The sequence below is a fragment of the Electrophorus electricus genome, chromosome 1 (genome assembly GCF_041902795.1).
Source record: "Electrophorus electricus isolate QZ-2024a chromosome 1, ASM4190279v1, whole genome shotgun sequence".
Taxonomy (NCBI): domain Eukaryota; kingdom Metazoa; phylum Chordata; class Actinopteri; order Gymnotiformes; family Gymnotidae; genus Electrophorus; species Electrophorus electricus.
Genome location: NC_137497.1, coordinates 42,043,272 through 42,063,743, shown reverse-complemented (window position 1 = coordinate 42,063,743; position 20,472 = coordinate 42,043,272). Strand labels below are relative to the sequence as shown.

Sequence of the window (20,472 nt, the reverse complement as noted above, 5' to 3'; positions counted from 1 at the left end):
GTCAGTAGGGCATTAGGACATGAACATGCTGCCCTGGACCCACAGAAAGCCATGTGGGATATAATGGGTGATGTGACAAAGCCCTATGCAGCGTACGTACGTGTACACACACACACACACACACACACACACACATCACAAGCGGCTTACACATCGTCCAGCATGTTACACCGCAAAAGCAACCGGTCAGAAACAACGCAAGATCAGACGAAAAGCAGGCAACGAGGGGCGAGTTGAACGAGTTGTGGAGCAGACGCGTGAGGAAGTGCATGAGAAAGTGCAGATTGGGCTGTCTCCCGGAGAACCACCTAAGCAGTGAAGGAGACGTGTGAGGAGACGCGTGAGGAGGCGCAGCTTGGGCTGTGTCTCAGAGAACTAGCCCGTGCTCACTCACCTTGCTCTTTTATCTGACGAATCTGTTTCACAGTTTCTTTCAAGATTGCACATTTGTCAGGCTTGACATTGAAATTGTCGATGTCGTTGAAGTTGGCGAAGATCAGCTCAGCAAGCTCCTCTATGTACTTATTCTCGTGCTCTCGGTTTCTCCTCTCTGTGCTGCGCTTGGGACTGTGGGGTTGGGGAGGGAGAACAGCGGCATGAGCAGAGAGCAGAGAGTGCAGCCGGTGAGCTGCGGTTCTCCGCAGCAGACAACCCCTGAACTCTGCTCAGGAGAAACAAACAACTCTTAACAAACACATGCGTGCGAAAATACACAGACATTTAAAATCTCCACAATTGGTTGCAGTTGAAGAGCCGAAAACCCCCTTTCTTCATAAACATAGGGTGCAGAAGGAGAGCAAACATGGAGAATTACACAGTTATGGGTATCGTACTCAGAAAAACAGACTTCAAGCGTCCACTAGACTTTAACTAGGAGCCCTTAACTACAAGCCCTAACTGACAATGTCATAGCGAAGGTTACGGAGCTCAGATCAGGATCAAACTCAGAAGTGTTTGGTTTGAATGAATGATTCAATGCTTTGGTGAGACGACCATCGGGATGTTTCCTGCATGACCAAGTGCCTGGCGGCCGCCTTCCTAACTCGGGAAAACACACTTTACACACTAAACATATGCAGTGGGTTGCTGGTCTGTTTGAGATATACAGTTTCTATTTCAGGTTCGGCAATTCAGCAGATGAACAGTGTCAGTAATAAATGACACTTAAAAGTGTTAATGCCAGAGAACAGTTAGTAATCACACATTGCATGAGCTGCATGGAAGAGAGCATATGAAGCACATCTTATTTGTTTGTTTGTTTGTTTATTTCTCAGTAAATTTTCCATGACATCATAGGCAGGACTCATGTTAGTGGCAGTGGTATACAGACAGTGGAGGGCAGGGAGCCGTGTGCACCCAGATGCTCACACTCACCTGGGGCCCAGGAGATCTGAGGAACACTCCTTGCGCTTCTGAGACTCTGCCCTAGCAGGGTCTGATGAGTTGTCTCCTATACCACTCATTTTCAACACATATCAGCAACTGCAAAGAGAATGCACACACGCACACACACACACACACACACGCGTCAGAAAATGGATCTTAGGATTCATCAGCTGCTGATAGAGAGGACAGTCTACATGCAGAAAGGGGGGTGTCAGTAAACCGAAAGGTTATAAAGTTAAGATATTGTGACTTGTATTTAGTAAAAATGTAAAAAAAAAAAAAAAAGTGGCAGTTACAACTAGCCGCATACATCCCGCATACAACTCCACACACGTCCCGCACATGAACCCCACGTACTGCATACATCCCGTACATTCCCCTAAATGAAAGTGGTATCCTGAAGAGACACACTTTGTGTAGCTCTCTGCAGGATAAATTGTTACCATAACCAATTATTTATTAGCATGACAGGCATTGCTATGACAATTCACACTATGATTGTCCAGGTAGCTAATTAACACTAACAAACAGAAGAGAGGTTTGGGGTCCCATCTTTGAGGATGTGGGTTGGTGCTGTAAGGCAAAGGCAGGGCTGTGGAAACAGATGAGCAAAAATGGAGCAAAGAAAAACTGATTCAATTATATTGTACAATGGGTCTGCTCTCCAGAGAGAGAGAGAGAGAGAGAGAGAGAGAGAGAGAGAGAGAGAGAGAGAGAGAGAGAGAGAGAGAGAGAGAGAGAGAGAGAGAGAGAGAGAGAGAGAACGTGAGTGAGTCAGTGAGTGTGTGTGTTTGAGTGAGAGACACACACACACACACACACACACACACACACACACACACACAGAGAGAGACAACATATAACTCCGCTACATGGTGAAGCCATGCTAGGCACAGAGAAAACAGCGGTGCTTGTACAAACAGACTGTTGAGTGTGCGGGTCTTTATTTAACATGCCTCTACAAACATGGACACAGCAAACTCAGCAGTCGTTGCTCTAGCCTGCATTCCAGTTCCTCTTGCAGGAGATTTGGTACAAATTTACACTTCATTGAGGCGCTGGTGAAACCACAGACACACATGCTTCACATGTGAACTGGCCTAGTCCAGCAAGCACCAGGAACCGAAATCAGAAATGCAGCATGTAGAAGTGAGAACCACCTCCTTCCACACAGGGGAAAATGAGCAATCATCAATTATTGATGGAGAAATGCTTTTTAATAATGGCGCGCTGCGTTTACGCAGATGATAACGAACAAAAGAGTGGACTATGCAGCCAGGGCCGACAGGAGCTGCAACATCAGTGAAAGATCAGTAAAGATCCCATATTATATATCCCATAATATATATATTTTTATATATAATATATATATTTATATATATATATATATATAATATACATATATATTTATTACACACACACACACACTATTTCCTGACAGAATTTGAGAATACATAAACTAACACTTCACAACATTATATTTAAAGTTTAAAATATAAACAGGGAAGCCAACAAACAGGACAAAACCCCAAACTGATAACGTCTTACTCCCAGTCCTACTCCCAGCAGCTCAGCGTTCATTCCCACTAAAGACTAAAGCAGCCACAGCAACCCTAGGAACTACAGAGAGCTTGTGTCTAAAAGCAGATGCTTAAAGACAATTATTATGATGTCATTTCCTGAGTTCCTGTGTTCTAGCAGCGCTTAAGCAAACTGGCCATTTTAGGTTAAATGCAATTCACAGGATGTAACAAAAAAATAAAAATAAAATAAAAAAAATGCAATGTTTAATCCACTGCATTACTGACAATACTGTACTACATAACAGCATAACTGTAGCCTTTGGCTGTACTGCATGATCAGTAGTCATTTGTTGTTGTGCAATACTGTAGTCTTTTGCGGTATATTACTGGTGTACTGTAGTTTGCTATTCTCTGCCCTGAGCTGGGCTTCATCTGCAGTGTGTGAGCTAAGGAGGTGGAGACACAGCAGGGCCACACATTGCCCAAGCTTTAGGTTGGCACACACGCTACTGTTCGGTCCTGCCAGCATCACCCATGCAGGCAGGCAGGCATGCGCACGCCCCCACCCGCGTGCACAGGCGTGCTCACGTTACGTAAGGCCATGCAGGCTCCCTGTGGGCAGGCAGGGTGATTGAGAGCTGAAGCAACCGCAGCCTTGATACTGGGCTCCGGTTGGATCGCAGCGGCCTACTTAAAGCCAGTGACGAGGAGCGAAATCAAAGCGGTCACATCAGAGTGGAGCAGTTGTGCATATGGGCTGAGACAAATTACTGGGCACCAGTTAGCTGGATCAACACGCAGCAGGCCTCCCAATGGAGCACCAGTCAGACAGACCGGCACCGACGAGGCTACAAGGGACGGCAGCAATATTGCTCACCTGCTGAGTAGCCCAGTGCTGAAAAATCAAGACTATGAACCAGCACAGACCTGATTAAACAGCAAACAGGAAACACCATCTGCTGCTTACGTGTTGGTAAAACAGACAGACAATCAAATGCTTCACTGAACGCTGCTGTAATCAATTTTTAAGAATGCTTTGGCTAAACTGTCTTTACAGTCTGATCACCATCACTGAAACAGATGCTTTGAGGGAAAAAGAAATGCCTCCAAGTTTGCCTTGGGGTCCATTATCAGCCAATAGAAATCAAAACGGTCCAGTTGGGCTGGCCAATCAGGAAACTAGACGCCTTCACACACGTCTTTAGAAGGAGGGGCTTTGGAGTGCAGCGTTCATGGACGGTGCGGAGAGGGAGTGGACTCCTTTAGTGGCTGGCAAGAACATGAACATTGCATTTGCACAAGGACACATGAAAGTGAACATTGCAATTGTACAAATGATCAGAACCCTTGTGTGTCCAAAGAACCCTCACCCAGCAGCTGAACAAACACCCAAGCAAAAAGCAGTTACTGGTAACTCACCCCAAACCTCATTTTAGTGACAGTGCAATAGCCTGGCACCAGGAGCCATGAGCCACAGAAATCACAAAATCACCATCACCTAAACCATAAAGACATGAACAAGGAGCATTTATCAGATTCACGACATCCATTTCCCTGCTTCATATTAGACATTATCCATATAACTCAAAGCGTTCTAACACAGGTCTTAAAGAACTCCTCCCCAAGCAGGACAGACGGGCCACCTAACAGAAGGGGTGACGCACTGCTGCCATCACAGATCACCAGCTGCCACGTTGACTGCCGCAATCCGACAGGCTGAAGGTACTTTGTTTCCTCCCGTCGGTGGCGAACTGTGGTAGATTAAAGGGCTTTTCACACAGCAGGGAACAATCGTTCAGCCCCCATTAATTTCCATTTAGGGGTGGGCGATTGAGCGAAACAGAGGCAGGGCAGCGGGTGCTACTCCTGCTACTGCTGCGGGTGCTACCCGTTCAACCCCTGGAATGCGTGTGCACGAAACAAGCACAGGGCCGCCTGCCTCGGAGCTGCAAAGTTATCAACTTTTTTGAGGTCACAGAAGGGGTGCTGGATGGGGATCGTGTGGGCGCTGACCTTCCTGTGCTTTGTGTTCAGATATTGGAGTCGGGGTCTCCATGCCCTTGAGGAGTGGTTAGTATATTTTGACTTTTAATTAGCTTATGTAGACTATGTGCTGGAGAAGACCTAGCTGTGCATAGAGTTGCTATCACCATGGTTACCATGCGAGAGGGCCACACAGCTTCACGGTCTACCATTTGAAAAATCATTCCTATTTAAGACGCTGCAACCCCTCAGACGTAAAGTGGAGACTGGCAGACCAGAGACCCTAAAGGCATCGGAGACGGGCAGTCCAGAGGCCCTAAAGGCAGCGGAGACTGGCAGTCCAGAGGCCCTAAAGGCAGCAGAGACGGGCAGACGAGAGACCCTTAAGGAAGCGGAGACGGGCCAACAAGAGGCCCTTATGGAAGCAGAGACTGGCAAATGAGAGGCCCTTAAGGAAGCGGAACTACAGTCAGGAGGGGCTTGGCAGGAGTCAAGAGGCTTTCAACCACTTCCTGAATGATACTAAAGTCCTGGAATTCCAAAACAAACCAAGTCTGAAAGTGGCTGCCAATGGCATTCACCCTGCATGCATCTGGCAAGACTCGGATCACTTCATATTATGAATGAAAACCAACCTCTGCTACCCTGCTGTGTGCCATTCGGTAGGGTTACTAAGAGCATTTGAAAAGACAACATGCCAAGCAATGTTTGCTGCGGTAGTAAAAGGGAAAATGGTAATACCTCCGATAAGATCTACATAATGGAGCAAATATGACAGATGAAAGTCTGCAATTAGCAGCCGGTCCAGCAGACACCATGCATCTCCAGTGTGGATGCAGAGGAGGCAGCGATACTGCTCATATGACCATCAGTACGCAAGTAAGGACTAACTAAAAACACAGGAACGTTTTGGCTGTAATGCTCAAAAGAGCTCCGTTCCTCCCAAAAGATGACCAGCTCAGTTTGAAAACCATACAAATCTAGAGCAGAGGAATGTAAGACTCAACAAGAGTAAAAACAATCAAACAAAACACTACATAGCTTTGCACAAAAACACCACCAAACGTCACTGACTGATGCAGCAACTACACAGCAATCTGCATACAGATGTGTGGACAGCATCTCGTAATTACTGCTCAGGTGTTTCAGCCACACCCATTGCTACAAGGTGTATAATATCAAGCCCATAACCATTGCAGTCTCCATATAAACCCACTAGCAGTAGAATGTGTCCTACAGGAGATCTCAGTGACTTTAAAACGTGGGGCTAGTTATGAAGTTCTGCCCCGGCAGCTGGAAGTGTTATTACTGTTAAACATGAGTGCCTGGGAGCACCAACGGCCTGTCAACAGTAGCACCAGAACTGTACACTGGGAGCTTCTATAAACAGGACTCTACAGCCAACAAAATACACTGTATACACACCCATCACCTCCACACATCTCCTCCATATACAACCCTGCAAACAGGTCTATAGAGAAACAATGAAGACCTTTGACCCAGCTCAGAAGAGCAGATACACACAAGTAAACAAGTCATGGTGTTGGTGAGGACAGCACTAGCAACCAACCCCCAGGAACTCTCAAACTGGAGAAAACAGACTGACCATTATATGACTGAGCCAAAGAAGACCAAAGAGACAAAAGATTAAAAAGTAAAACAACCAGTAAATGGTTTGGATATTAAGCAACTCCATTCTAGTATGAGGAATGTCATCGTTAGAAAACAGCAAAAGAACTCTTTTTTTAAACTCTTCCAGAAACTTTCACTTCTCTTCCCTAAAGCCAAGTGACCGGCAACTTCCTTCCAGTTCGCTTTATGCAGCTGCATAGGACAGCGACAGCGAAAACACACATTATATTTCAAATTCCACCACAGATACTCTGTCTGCTTTCTTTGAAGTATTCAGCAGATTCACGTCGCACATGGTCAAGCTCCAGTTCTGTATGAGGGTTATTTGTAGGAAGCGCCAGAGCTTCGTAGGGGAGTGTTCACTCTGCCGAGTGGAGTGAGAGGCGGCACAGACATCAAGAACAGTTGGTCAGTACTGAAATGGCCTCAAGCTGAATGCAGTCGTCACAGGATGGAAGTTGGTGCTTCCTTCCTCCTTGTTTGGCGTGCGTAACTGTCCTGCACAGCTCAATTCCATGGAGAAATCGCACCGACTCCAGGAATCTTTATGAAAAGCATGGCAGCATGGCATTCCCCTCGTGGCCAAAACAAAACAGGCGCTCACTGAGAAAAGTGGGTGAGCGTGAGGGGATAGACTGGAGGGAGGCAGAGTCAAAACCATCCGTGTGGGGCGGAGGGGTGGGGCAGGTGATGAGCCCCACTTCCATGAGTTGGCCCTGTAATCACCCAGCCACTGAGGCTGGGAGGGATTAGGGAAGGGAGACACCATGTGATTAGGGGGCAGCAGAGCGAAGCCAGGCCTTGGCAGAGCGTGTCTAATGACTGGCCCTGGACGACTTCGGTGACAGTAAACACCGTCCTTACCTGGATTCCAGGAGCCCTGCCCAAACAGGGCGAGCAGCACCAACACCACCACAATCACACATCATAAACCTCATCACAAAGACTTGTATCACCATTATAAAGCATAATAAACATCACAAATGAGCTGTGCTGAGGTTTATTATGTACGACTGTGGGGATACAAAATCACAACGACTTGTATCTACGGCATTAAGAAGTAGTTTAATAAGTCACCAGGGCTAAAAACAACTTGATGTAGGGCAAACAAATGTACTGCCAGTTTCTCTCCCCCAACAGAAACATTCTCACCATTAAAACTTCTTTTGATTTTCAGCGGAAGTTGAATCCTGCACATCAAAAATTTTCATCTCGTGAAAGTTCTCATTTCCGCTGCTTTAGATCAAGTCATGCACAAATTATGCACAGAAAACGGTGTAGAAAACATACTGAAAGCACTCCGAAAACAAGCTCACCAAGAGCTGTACAGAGCAGCTGTCAAACCTAAACAAAACACATTTGATTTGGGTGAAGATGTAAAACGCACAAGAGCAGCACAGAGTCTGGGTAGGTAGAGCTGGTCTGGACACAGCGGAGTCGATCCAGAGTATCGATTGTTTGGCCATTAGCTTACAGGGGTCATGAGAAGGATTTAAACCAACGCTGTGCACAACAGGGTCTTGCCTCTCCCTCTAAAACAGGGCTCGAAAAATAGAATTATCAGCAGCAAACACCTAACGTAGCTGGTGCACGACAGCTGATAAATCAGTGAAGGAAATGCTTTCTGTTCACACTCCCATTCCAGCACAGAGGCGGCGGAGGGTCGAGCAAAGCCATTTAAAATAGCAGGAAATGCTTGGAAAACAACAGATAACTTCAGCGACACCACCTAACTTCAGAAGCAGCAGGCGGGACCCGGCAGCCCCGCGTCACCCCGCCTGGGCTATTTAAGTGCCGTGGTCCACAAGAATGTCGAGAGGGGTGAGCTGAATCGTATGTGTTAAACGCACAAAGGCCTTATACAGGCGAGCGCTACGAGTGTAGCACGAGCTGGGAAAGTGGAAGAATCGAAAGTGAAACACACACAAAAGAAAGAGAGAGAGATAGGCTAAGAAAGTGAAAACACAAAGGTGTGGGGAGGGAGAGAGAAGCAATGAGAAGGAACGAAAAAGGCAAAAGAAAGAGAGAGAGAGAGAGCGCCGCACAGACACAGGAGGAGAAGGAGGGAGTAATGGGAGCACAAACGAGAGGAGGGGGAGGGGGGACGTTGTCATCTCCCCAAACCGCAGGCCTCGTCTCCAGCCACTGTCCCAGATGGCTCAGCTCGACTGCTCAGAGAGAGAAAAGAGACAGAGACACAGAGAGAGAGAGAGAGAGAGCGCGCGCGCGAGAGAGAGAGAGTGAGGGAGCGAGAGAGAGAGAGTGAGGGAGCGAGAGAACTCTCCTACACTCATAAGCTTACGCTACAATTACAGGGAACGTGATGGCTTTAAATGGCCAGCATCAGGACGGAACGATATGTCAACTTCCATTTACGGAAAGCCGATCATATTCATGAATCTTTTACACCGACGGCCATTTCAGGCAGCCACTGGGAGAGTGCCGTGTAGCAGACGTGAGCGGCCATGCCGGCTCGGGCCGAGCAAGCGAGATGAGGACATCCTCCCATCTGTCCTTCCAGCCAGCAGACCTGCAAGGGCCAAACTACAAAGGCACGAACTGCACAGAAGCAGAAGTCCTGAACGCCCAACAGAGATCAGCAGCTCGCAGGCAGGCTGTTGCAGCCACAAGCCTAATGGTGTCTGCGCAAGTTTGCTTGGAGCAGCGGTCTTGGGTGAAGCTTGGGGGAGGGGGGGGCCACACATGCATTTTCTCTCTCTCTCACACACACACAGTCGCTCCATGAGCCAAGTGCCTCATTACGATGACTGATTCTTTGTACAACATGTAAAACACAGCCTTTGCACACTTGTTGCTTGATAGAATGACCAGGGAACAAAGCCTTGCTGTCCTGCTTTCCTGCACTGCTCATAACACTCAGCTCTGTTACACTCCCGTCTCAGTTCTGTGATATATTAACAAGCACGAGACTGCGTTGCTTGTGACAAAACACTAGCCCGGCGCAAAGCATGCGCAAACCGCCGCCTCGTCTGGCACCCTCAGGCTTAGCGGGCCCCAAGAGAAGCTGAGACTCGAGCCCCGCTAAGATGCCACCGGTGGCTTGAGAGGTCAGCACTGAGCACTGCGCCATGCGCCGTGGAGTACGATGGGACGCAGGTAATAAGAATGTCATTATCATAATGAGGCACAAGACCCTGCTGCAGCCCAGCGTGTCCAAACACGCCTGCTGGCTCGCACACTGGAGCGTGCGGACACGCAAGCACAGAGACACCACACCGAACGGGTTACTGCTGCTCACACGCATGTGGTGAACCTGCCCAGTTTCCTGCAGCAGACCGCTCCAACGCTACGCAGTACCGTGTCCCGTCACTGATGCTGACCCCCGCCTGCTCCTTAGAGCATACCGAGAAGGAGTTTCCCAAAACACAGCAGCACTTTAGCAAGGCAGGCAAAGATCTAGGACAACACGTGGCGCACAGATGGGAAAAATCGATAGGCCGGTTTGCAGTGAGCCCTGTGTACACAACGTGCAGACAGAGCAAGGTCCAGCGGCATTACATCACAACTTGGCCAGGCACCTGTCCCGCACGGTAGAACATGTTCTCCACTCTTGAGGACCTGATGAGGACAAGTGTAGGCTGCTAGTGTAGAGGACTAAAGGTCATCACAGCTCCTGTAGTGTAGGAACACCCTCTTCCTAGTCCCTGTGGACCCCTAGACAACCATGATTTTGGTATCCCTGCACCCAGCAAACATAAACCAAGCAACACAGAGCACTGAACACCTGGCAGGGGTGTGATGCGAACTGGGACACAGCAAAACCATGGCCTGAGGGGTGGCCTGCAAGACACCGCAGTGCAGAATGAAGATGCCTGTGAGCAGCATGTCGAAGCCAGACCCAAGCAGTGGACACCAGCCAGCCAGCCTGCATGGAGCGCACCAGTATGGCCCTCCGCCACTCTGACTGTTCACCAGTGACGTGGCGCATGCACAGAACACTAAGATCAGAAACGGCCGGGGGGGAGGCGGGGGTAGTTGTGGTTAGTGCAAAAGAGGCAACATTATATTTCCTACAGCACAAGCAAATGACTTAAGATGGGACTTGCTCCACAAGCCAGAAGAGATCGTGAAGGGTCTCACTGGGTTAAGCCTAAGTTTATACATTCAACCCTTCTAGGCTGTAATGTCCATCTGTCGTAAATGGTACATAGGAAAGAGGTGTAAGGGAGAAGACACGCTAGAGAGGAAGAGAGAAAGGGGGGGAGGGGAGAGAGAGAGAGCACAAGAGAGAGGGAGAGGAAGCGCCATGTGCAACCAGGGACTCAGGTGCCCAGTCATCTGCTCCTAATGACAGCTGACCAACTACCCATGTGAACCTCTTCTGATCAACTCGTCCACTAGCCAGGAAAACCCAAGCGCAGCAAAGGCAGCAACATTCCTGCTCAGTGAGAGGACAGAGACAGCATGAGTGTGAGAGCTGCTCTGTCAAAAGTTAACAGCCTGGTGTTTAGCAATGACAGACAACGGCAAGGGCCCACATATACGCACGCACGCACACACACGCACAGCTTTCTGTTCTCATTGGCAACTGGGAAACCAAACAAACAGGTGACAAGTAGGAAAATGATTACCGTTGTGCAATGCTAGAGATATGTGGTGGAGCCACAAGAAATAAGTGAGCCTGGGAGATGTAAACAAGAAAAAAAAAAAAAAAAAAGTGTTCCTCTCTGACTGCTCGAGCCTAGTTAGTCAGGAAGTGACGTCAGACCTCCCACAAAACCACGCCAGCTCATACTTCCATTAATTTCACAGTGCAGCTCAGAGGGGCCTTCACTGATTTGACGATATGGAGAGGGATCAGCCAGGCTCACATGTAAAGACACAGAGCGAGAAAGATTAATGATCGTTAATCATTTATTTTGTAAATAATTGATTTTCTTTTGTTAATTTCCACTTATTTCCTTTCTTGTTTATGTTAATTTATTTTGGCAATAATAACTTGTAACATCCATTGCAATGAAGCATTGCTGAATTGAGAGAGAGAGAAAGAGAGAGAGAGAGTGTGTGTTTGTGAGACTGTGAGAGACTGTGTGAGAGAGGTCCATGTTTAAGTGTAGTGTCTCACCAGGCCTTCAGTTCAGACACAGGGAGAAAGAGAGAGAGTGTGAGTGAGTGAGTGAGCGTGTGTGTTAGAGAGTGAGGGAGAGTGAGAGTGTGTGTGTGTGTGTGTGTGTGCGCGTGTGTGTTTGTGTGTGTGAGTGAGAGAGAGAGAGGTCCATATTTAAGTGTAGTGTAGAGTCTCACCAGGCCTTCAGTCCAGACGCAGGCTCAGGCCATTACTGCAACACTGCACCCAGCAGGAACCTTTAGGTATCATCGGCTTCACGCTCTGCCTTCAAACACACACACACACACACACACACACACACACACACACACACACACACACACACACCCTCCGGTCAGGACGTCACATGATCATTTAGACAGCTCAGATAACATGCATAGTGGGTGTGTGACATGGAAGAAAAAAAATGACAATAAATCAGAAAGCAAAATTAATAATGGCATTTATATTAGAAATGAACACCACTGTACAATGACCACAGCAAAAAGCTGGTTCTAACCAAAACTAGCTCAAGTACTATTTGTGAACTGTGGGCATAATATGGGGCTCACCAGTGTTACATCGCGCTTTGGAATATTCCTACGGCTCTAAAAAGGCAAAGAGCTACCGAACCCGGCTAGTTAGCACAATTAGCAGAGCTTGCATAAGAAAAACAATGCTCAGTCTCAAAATACAAGTCAGTGACTATCGACCGAGCAGCACGAGACCAGGTCTGCACACACCCCACTCTGCTCCTCTCCTTGCGCAGAAGCGCTGGTTATAAGGCAGCAGGCTTCACCACCAGGCTTTAGTATCACAGCAGCGGCGTGCTGGAGTCCATCCTGTACCGGAGACGCTCCGAGCCGTCACATAGAGGGGCCATAGCCCACCGGTCACAGGTGCACGTAATTTCACGTGACCTCACTTCAGCCTGGCGACGCGGTGCCGGGCCTGTTAAACACATTCTAATCATCCTAAACCACAGAAGACTGGAAAAACAACCACAGTGCTCTGAAGCCTGAGGAGACCTTAGAGGTCGGTCACGTTCTAGTCCTTCCCCATATAAAGATCCGCAGGTTACTCCATGGTCAAAAACCTCTTTCCTGGTCTCTGAACAGCTGCAGGAGCCCCTCGGAGCCGTGAGCACCAGCAGAGCGCGTGCGTGCACAGCAAACGCCCACTCAGACACACTGAGCGGCAAAGCACTCTCCAACATGGCTGCATACAACAGGGGAAACGGGCAAAACTGGGAACGAAACATGCGGCTGTCTGCCTAAATTAAAGGCAGCTGGACTTGACAGCGATCCATGCAAATTACCAAAGAACCAGTGGTTCACGGACATCAACATGTGGCCACGAATCGGGTTTGCTGACATTTATATGTACTCGGTTTCGATGCCGGGGAAATGCACTAAGCAAAGCCCTGATGCTTGGGCGTCTTACAAGGCAGAATTTGCTGGTGAAATTAAAGTGGCAAAGACACATATGGGTATTCTGGTTGTATGTGGCTAGGTTTGTACAAATGTTTGCATTCACACCAAACACTCTTTCTGCCACTCAGTGAGTCTCTCTCACCATCTGTGACATCACTTGCATACCCTCTACTGCGGTCATAACACATCCAAGCATAGATCAATTGTGTGACAATATAGCCATGCTTTAAAAAAAACAAAAAAACAAAAACAAAAAAAAAACACACAAAAACAAAAGTAAAACTATGCACTCTTAATCAACAACAGCTAAACTGACACTGGTATGTGCATGTGTGAGAATGAGTGAGAGAGAGAGAGAAATCCCCAGATGTATTGGGGCATGCCTACAATAATGTGCTTTAGGAGAGCAGTATAACTGGACAGTGACTAACACCACCAATATCCATTACTTTTTCAAGCCTCCAAAATACTTTTTACATGCTTCAAATACTTTTGAGCCATTACACTGGGCAAAAACTGAGCACTTCGAGCAACCCTCCTGACATGCGGGTTTAGAAACCCTCCAGAAATCCTCCGATACACTCTCCCGGTGCACTCTCCCTTTCCTTGTAATTAATCAAAACACAGAAATGTGAAAATCAGAAACAACTGAGCCAAGACCAACATCACTATGTGCATTACAAACACAGAGCTCAATTAGATTTATGACTTTCCAGCAGTCAAATAAATAAATAAACAGAATAAAAGCCTGAAGCATTATTAGAGAGATGGAGGTAGGAGTCCCTCTCTGCTAAGGTGGCTTGGCAGGTTAGACGGGTCTTACTCTCAAACTGAGTGTTAAACTAGCTCACACTTAAAGCTCCAGTGCTAAAAGACTCCCTGATAATACCAAACATATGTATGGATAAGAGCCTCTGTGGGTTAGAGGGTGGGGGACGAGGGGGCTGGGTCACAGCTGGTAGCCTCTCACACATTACAGGAGTTGAAATACAATCACTTGGGAAATCAGAGTGTTGCAGTGGGCCAGCTCCCAGCAGTTCTGCTGCTGGACCTGCGCGTGTGTGGGGAGCAGGTCACGTGATCCCCCACAAGACCACCACATGCGCAGTTAGCCGCCACTCAGCCAAACCGTTCATCTTAACTGCTTCAACATGCATACATGCATACATACTTGCAAACATGTGAGGACATACATGCACCGTGGTGGTAGCCAACCCAAAGTAAAGTTATCTTGTAAAGTAAGTCTGTCGGTTGGAGGGTTTTCAGAACAGCACGCTGCTCATGTCAGCCCGAGCCAATAGTACAGGTGGCTGCTCGTAGCAAAAAAGACGGACAGGATGAGACCATTTTCACCAATGTGCCGGTAGCAAAAAACGAAAGAACTCAGTGAAGTGAAAAAGGCTAAAAGGTCAAAGTGAAATCCCCTAAAAGAGTACGAGAGCGGGCCGGCAGAGCTGAAAGCAAAGCATGAGAGAGGAGAATGAGTTTGCTGTTGAAAGAAAGAATGGAATAGGGGGAAAAACCAGGAACAGAAAGGGGATACGAGACCCATCCTCAGGTTGATAATGAATTTAATAATGTCCTCAGGGTCTTCAGGGGCTCTTCTCCCACCGGCGAGACATCTCAGGCTTATTAGATGTTAACATGAAGTACGCCTTTTTAATTACGTTCGGAAAGTAATTAGCAAAAAAAAAAAAAAAAAAAAAAAAAAGATTCCAGAATTAGTCTCAGGAAAAAGCCTTTAGCAGTGGCTGCAGTAATGTCACTCCACCAGGCTACTGTACTGCACACAGACAGAGACGCACAATGTGCTGGAGTTGAGCTGAAGCCCTCCTGAGGCCCGCAAGAGGACAAGCCAGCGTGGAATTCTGCCACACGATGTTAAACGTGCCGACAAAACCTCAGCCCTCAAATAAAATCAAACATCAAACGTTGGGCCTTAAACACAAGGCCTTAAACTTAAAGGAAACAGCTGGTCAGAGTTCATCATTCTGGAAAGTCTCTCTCACACACACACACACACACACACACACACACACACACACACGTTTATGTACAGCCTGAGTGATCATCAGCCCTTCTCTCTTCTTGCATAGTGACAGATGACCTTTCCCTTTAAAATTAGCCGGGCAATCTTCAAATGGATGTCTTTACAATGGTGAACATGAACGATCCATGCAAATCTCCACAACTTTACCTTGACAGATGTTTTTTTAAATGAAAAAGAGAAAGAAAAACAAAAAGGGTTATTAACTAATTGTGTTTGCAGGAACCTGCGAGTGAATATCAGGCCAAAAGCAACTTGCCACATCGTTTACCAAACTGACACAAGGATAAGAAGTTTAGACTGTTATTTAATGCTGATATGATATATGAATAAGACACACGCAAGCGGAAGCAAACTTCAGAGACCAGAGGGGAATCAAGTTTCAATGCATCATCAGTCTTTGTAACGCGATAAATCAGATATATTGGCGGATAAAGGCTCGACATTGAAACAATATCAGAATTAATCTAATTTTCACATTGGTGTGTTTCTACTTTAACCAGCTCTGAAACGTAATCTGGAGGTGTAACATGTGCGAATGCATTCACCTGCACGCACACAACCCCACGCGCATACATTCCCGCACCTCAAAAATGCTTAGGGATCTCAAAGTCATGGATGGCATATTAGAAACCAAACACGTTCCACAGGTTTGGCAGCTGTCATGTTCAGATTCACTGAACGACCTTTAGACCGTGCGTGGAAAGGACTGTCCAAAGTCTGTGCGGAACACAAACAATCCTACCCTCTCCTGCAGCCCCGCCCACGCATGGGGAGCTTGGGCAGGTGCGAGTCCTCTCCATGGAGGTCCCACTGCAGGCTAGCAGCAGATGAGAGAAGCCAGTCAATCACAATTCTCCTGACCTCAAGAACAAATCGGGCACAGGGATTCCACAACGGCACTATTTGCCCATAATGGGTTATGTATGATCCAGCACAGAGGCTAAACACCAACATGCCCCTCCATGTGGTGCCTTTCAGTCTTGATCTATTCAGCTGTAGATTAAATTAGCAAGTCAAAGCATTGATGTTCCACCCAACCGGCAGGATTAGGCAGGGATGCGAATGCTTTGTTAAAATAAACACGGAACAACCAAGCAAATGGATAAGCCAATCACATGCAATCTGCAACTAACTGTGAAACAGATGACAATGACCGAAATCCCATCTAATGCTTAATTGGTTTGGACACAACCAACATGCTGAAAAAATAACTGCAGAAACCATCTTATTAACACAGATGTAAAGTGTATTCGCAACTATTATTATTAAAAAAAAACAAAAAAAAAACAACAACAAAAAAACGCAAGAACCCAGGACAGCAAAAAATACTTTAACATAAAATCTGAAATCAGCTTTCCCTTTGACATGGGTCAGCTAGACTCCATATGAACAGGATAGAAAGCAAAATAGGTCTGATAACAATAACAGCAAAAATAATAAACAGTAATAAATGAACAGTTAAGCAATTCATCGATCCACCTGTATTGAAGTCTGCAGAAAACTAATTCTGGAAAAAAGGTGGTCTTAAACACCAGACAGAACCTCAACTAAAGGATCATTAAGCACCACTGAACCTTAATCACTGAGAAAGCCAGTTTGCAAAGCCTGCACTGTACAGCCAATGGAGGAAAAACAAAGCACTTTCTGGCGTAGTTATTTCTGGTGAATGAAAAGCTAACCACAGGAAAAGCACTTAAAGCAGAAGGGACTGAATGTAGGAAACTAAATAAAATGAAAAAAATTAGTAAAGCAACTTTGAGAAGAAAACAAGCTGAAAAAAGTTTAACCTGGTGGAAAAGAGAATTCTTCCTAGTGCATAAAATACTCACAAAAATGTCGACAAGGTATTCTTGATATACTGCATGACTGCATAAAATAATGCCACTATATAACAAAATAATTGCAATGGGATATTTTGGCCATAACATGCAGCCTTGATGCAGAGGCTTTGTGGACAGTGCTGAACTCACAAACACTCATGTATGTAAAGGTGAGTGAGGAATCAGACTGGACACACGCACACGCACATACACACGCATCACCACACCTCTCATGTGTGATGCTTCTTCTCCATGCTGACCATGAAATTGGCTGAGACAGACGTGGAGTTTAAGGGGAAAGCCATCTCCCTCAAGGCAGCGAGCGGGTCCATCACGCCGCTGCACTTTACACCTGCGAGATGACATTACGGCACGCAGCTTTCCAACACCATGCTTAACCACCACCAGAGCGCTGGCTACCGGAGCTGACGGTGTAACAAAACAGGCCTTAGTGTCATGAAAGTCACGCCTGGGCAGTGCCACAGGACACCTCCACAAATAAAATGGAGCAGCATGTCAAAGCCTGGGCCTTAAAGACAAAGTTTACACTGGCCATGCTGACAGCTGGTAATTACACAGATTTACTGCCGAGAACTGAAATGAAACAAAATATTTAACCAATAAATATTTAACATTCGCCCTCCTTTATGATAAACATTAAAAGGTTTTCAGATACACTGATATCTTTCAATGAAGGCTTCAAGATAACCTTGAGTGTTAGATTAGATCTTTTTTTACAATTCCATTTCCTAGTTATCTGATGAATCTCCAGCTTATACTTGTTCACAGCAAAATTACTAAATATTATAAAGTGTAATTACTGTACAATGAGTCTACAAAACCAACAAATACATCTCTATGCCCCCTGCTCCCTTCTGCACAAAGTAGTGTTTGTTGTTCATTGCTGCAATATTGGCTTTTACAATACTGAGATCACAGACGTAAACCATATTGCAAATGAGGCCTCTAGAAAACACTGTGATGTAACCATCCTGACCAATCACAGGCAATCCAGATGAGCGCTTTGTGGATGTTTTGATGCATGAAAAAGGCTTTAATTGTCTACGTGTTTGATTTAACAAAAGCACATTATAGATGTATGATTATTATCACTACGACGAAAAGTATTCTTAGCAAGGACATATAGGTTAGATTCTAAAAATACCCTTGAACCAACCCCTACATTTTGTATAAGAGAAGTTGGAAGTTTGATGGCTCCTGGTTCTGAATGCAGGGATATCAGGAAGACGAACACAGAAGGAACATCACTCCCATATGGAAAGGGACCATCCTTCATCTAGTCCAACCAAACAGAAGTTTCACGGCTGCTATATTCCTCATCACGGCAAACCTGACTGACCTGAGTTTCTCAAAATCTACACAAAACGATCCTTTGTTCAAAAAAAAAAGAATTTAACAAAAAGACCAAGAAGCTACTAAGTTATCCCAAGTTTACAAACACAGTACTGCCCTTTTCTATCAAAGATACACATGCAGAACACTTCTAAAGCCCTGTAGTCCCCCAGGGCCTGAAGTTTTATTTTGCAAACTGCCTACCTTCAGGGGTTGGAAGAAAAACAAATATTAAAAAATCCCATTACAGAAATCTCATTTGAACATTCTAGGGTAGACCTAGATTTATGAGAGTCAAACCAATTCAGGAGACAGACTGGCTGATTAATTAGCAAAATCAGGCTGCCTAGCAACCTGAAATGACACTAATCATCAGGTCCGTCTCCAGATCCATCATGGCCTTGCACAAATACATCTCTCTGGATCAGTCTTTAACCCTTCAAATACTACTGTGAGCAGACCAATGGTTCAGTACATTAGCGAGCGGGGATGGGGGGGGGACTGAGACTGAGAGTGTCCCTAAAAAAGATGTCCTGCTAGCAGTGGCATGGTCGCTGGCTTGAAGTGGCTGGTAATTAGCCTGGAAAGGAAGGTTCCTCTAGGGCTTCAGTGGAGCATCTGTAATTGTCCTTGTCCCCTCCACATCCTCCTCTCCTCCTCCTCCTCCTCCTCACCATGTCTTCCTCTCCTCATCATCCTCCTCTTCTCCAGCTGAAGCTAAGCCAGTTCATGCCTTGTGTCACAGGTGAACCACAGTAAACAGTCGATCTTTCTCAAGAGTATCCAAAAGATTAGTCAAATGAGCTCAAGTCTGCATTATGAATTCTTATTGCTTCCTGACTGCCTCCAAGAGGAGGTGTTTTCTGCTGTGTTTGTTGTAAACAAACAGAAACAAGAACAAAATACAGTGATGTTATGGTGCAGCAAAATGTAAAGCTTTCACTCACCTTTCCTGTCAAAACATTTGAAATGTGAGAAAATAAGCATAAATAATAAAAGTGCAACTACTTAGAAATATCCAATATAGCCTGCAAAACTGCCTCATTTAATTTGTAAATTTCAAAAGATAAAAAGGAAGGAAATCTGAAGTCCATCAGACGTGTAGGGGTGGGCGGAGCCTCAGCGGCTCTCTTATGTAGCTAGAGTGGACATGAGCGCTTAATTTTCAGCCTGATGTCATGTTAAGTGTGCGCAGGATTCCCGTTAAGGAGCGAGACAGACACGAGATTGACTCCAACAGCGGCTCAACCCCAACTTCCACCCCATGATCGCCTGCTGTATCATCACCTCCATCACCATCATCACCATCGTTTCCTCCATCTTGGAATTTCCTTAAGTCACTCAACACCCCTCCAAACACCCCCCCCCCCACCTCTGATTGAGAAGGTTCCTGAACCGATGCCAGCATTTTCTTAATGGCAAGGATCACATGCTGGGAAAGATGCCAAGCGCACACTGAGCTGAGAATCCACTAGACAGCACTCTACTGACCCGACCTCCAGCACACATCCATCGTCACACAGCCCAGAGGAAGAAGCCCTCTCTGACAAGACTGGTGTGTGAAGGATAACCTCACTGACTTCATGTCTGACAGTGAAACCTAATTGTGCTCCCTCTCTCTCTCTCTCTCTCTCTCTGTAAGGGTGCACCTGCCCCTCTTTATTACATTAGAAAGCAGACATGAAAGGGCTACAGAGTATCCCAACTGGCTTAAACACTGTGTTACCAACTGGCTTCGCACACGGGGTCCATGTGTTCAAAGTCCCAGAAGTGACACAAACATTCATTTCTAAAGGGGGAGGGGTGCATACTCTCTCTCTCTCGCCATCAATGTATACAGAAGTGTGTAGTTAGCATTCTCTCCTCCAAGTGTCCTTACCTGACCTATGACATTGTGCAACTGGCAGGTCAAAGTTCAAAAGGAAACAGTACGCACATGCAAGCACGCGCGCGTGCGCACTCACACTACTACTGGCTACTCTTGTTGAGCTGGAGTTATGTAATCCCTCGCCCTCCAACGCTGGTCACCATTGTGCAATAGTGAAGAGCTGCAGTGTGTGGGGATTGGCTGAAACCAACACAGGAGGAAAACAGAGGGAACCTTTAACCCTTTAGGGTAAAGGCAGATGTGAGAGCCTTCTGCCGCTCACCACATGTAGACGAGCCCATCTGAGGCCCAGGACCCACGCGCAGTCCAGCGCGGAGGGGCCAGGGTGGAGTACAG

General features: G+C 46.4%; 1 protein-coding gene across 9 annotated transcripts in view; it reads right to left on the bottom strand.

The window, feature by feature from the left end:
- ncoa2 (nuclear receptor coactivator 2) overlaps nucleotides 1–20,472 on the bottom strand; it is a 58,764-nt gene that overhangs the window by 33,997 nt on the left and 4,295 nt on the right. For 4 of the 9 annotated variants that reach the window (XM_081720404.1, XM_035526377.2, XM_035526381.2 and 1 more), the window contains exons 2-4: nucleotides 11,790–11,878; nucleotides 1,375–1,482; nucleotides 395–567 (exon numbers count right to left, since the gene is read on the bottom strand). In XM_081720404.1, the coding sequence (XP_081576530.1) occupies nucleotides 395–567; nucleotides 1,375–1,463 (262 nt within the window). In that variant the 5' untranslated portion in view covers nucleotides 1,464–1,482; nucleotides 11,790–11,878. Of the gene's footprint in view, nucleotides 1–394; nucleotides 568–1,374; nucleotides 1,483–4,328; nucleotides 4,408–11,610; nucleotides 11,623–11,789; nucleotides 11,879–20,472 lie in introns of those variants that run through there. The other 5 variants (XM_081720386.1, XM_035526378.2, XM_035526380.2 and 2 more) reach the window with 5 other exon arrangements.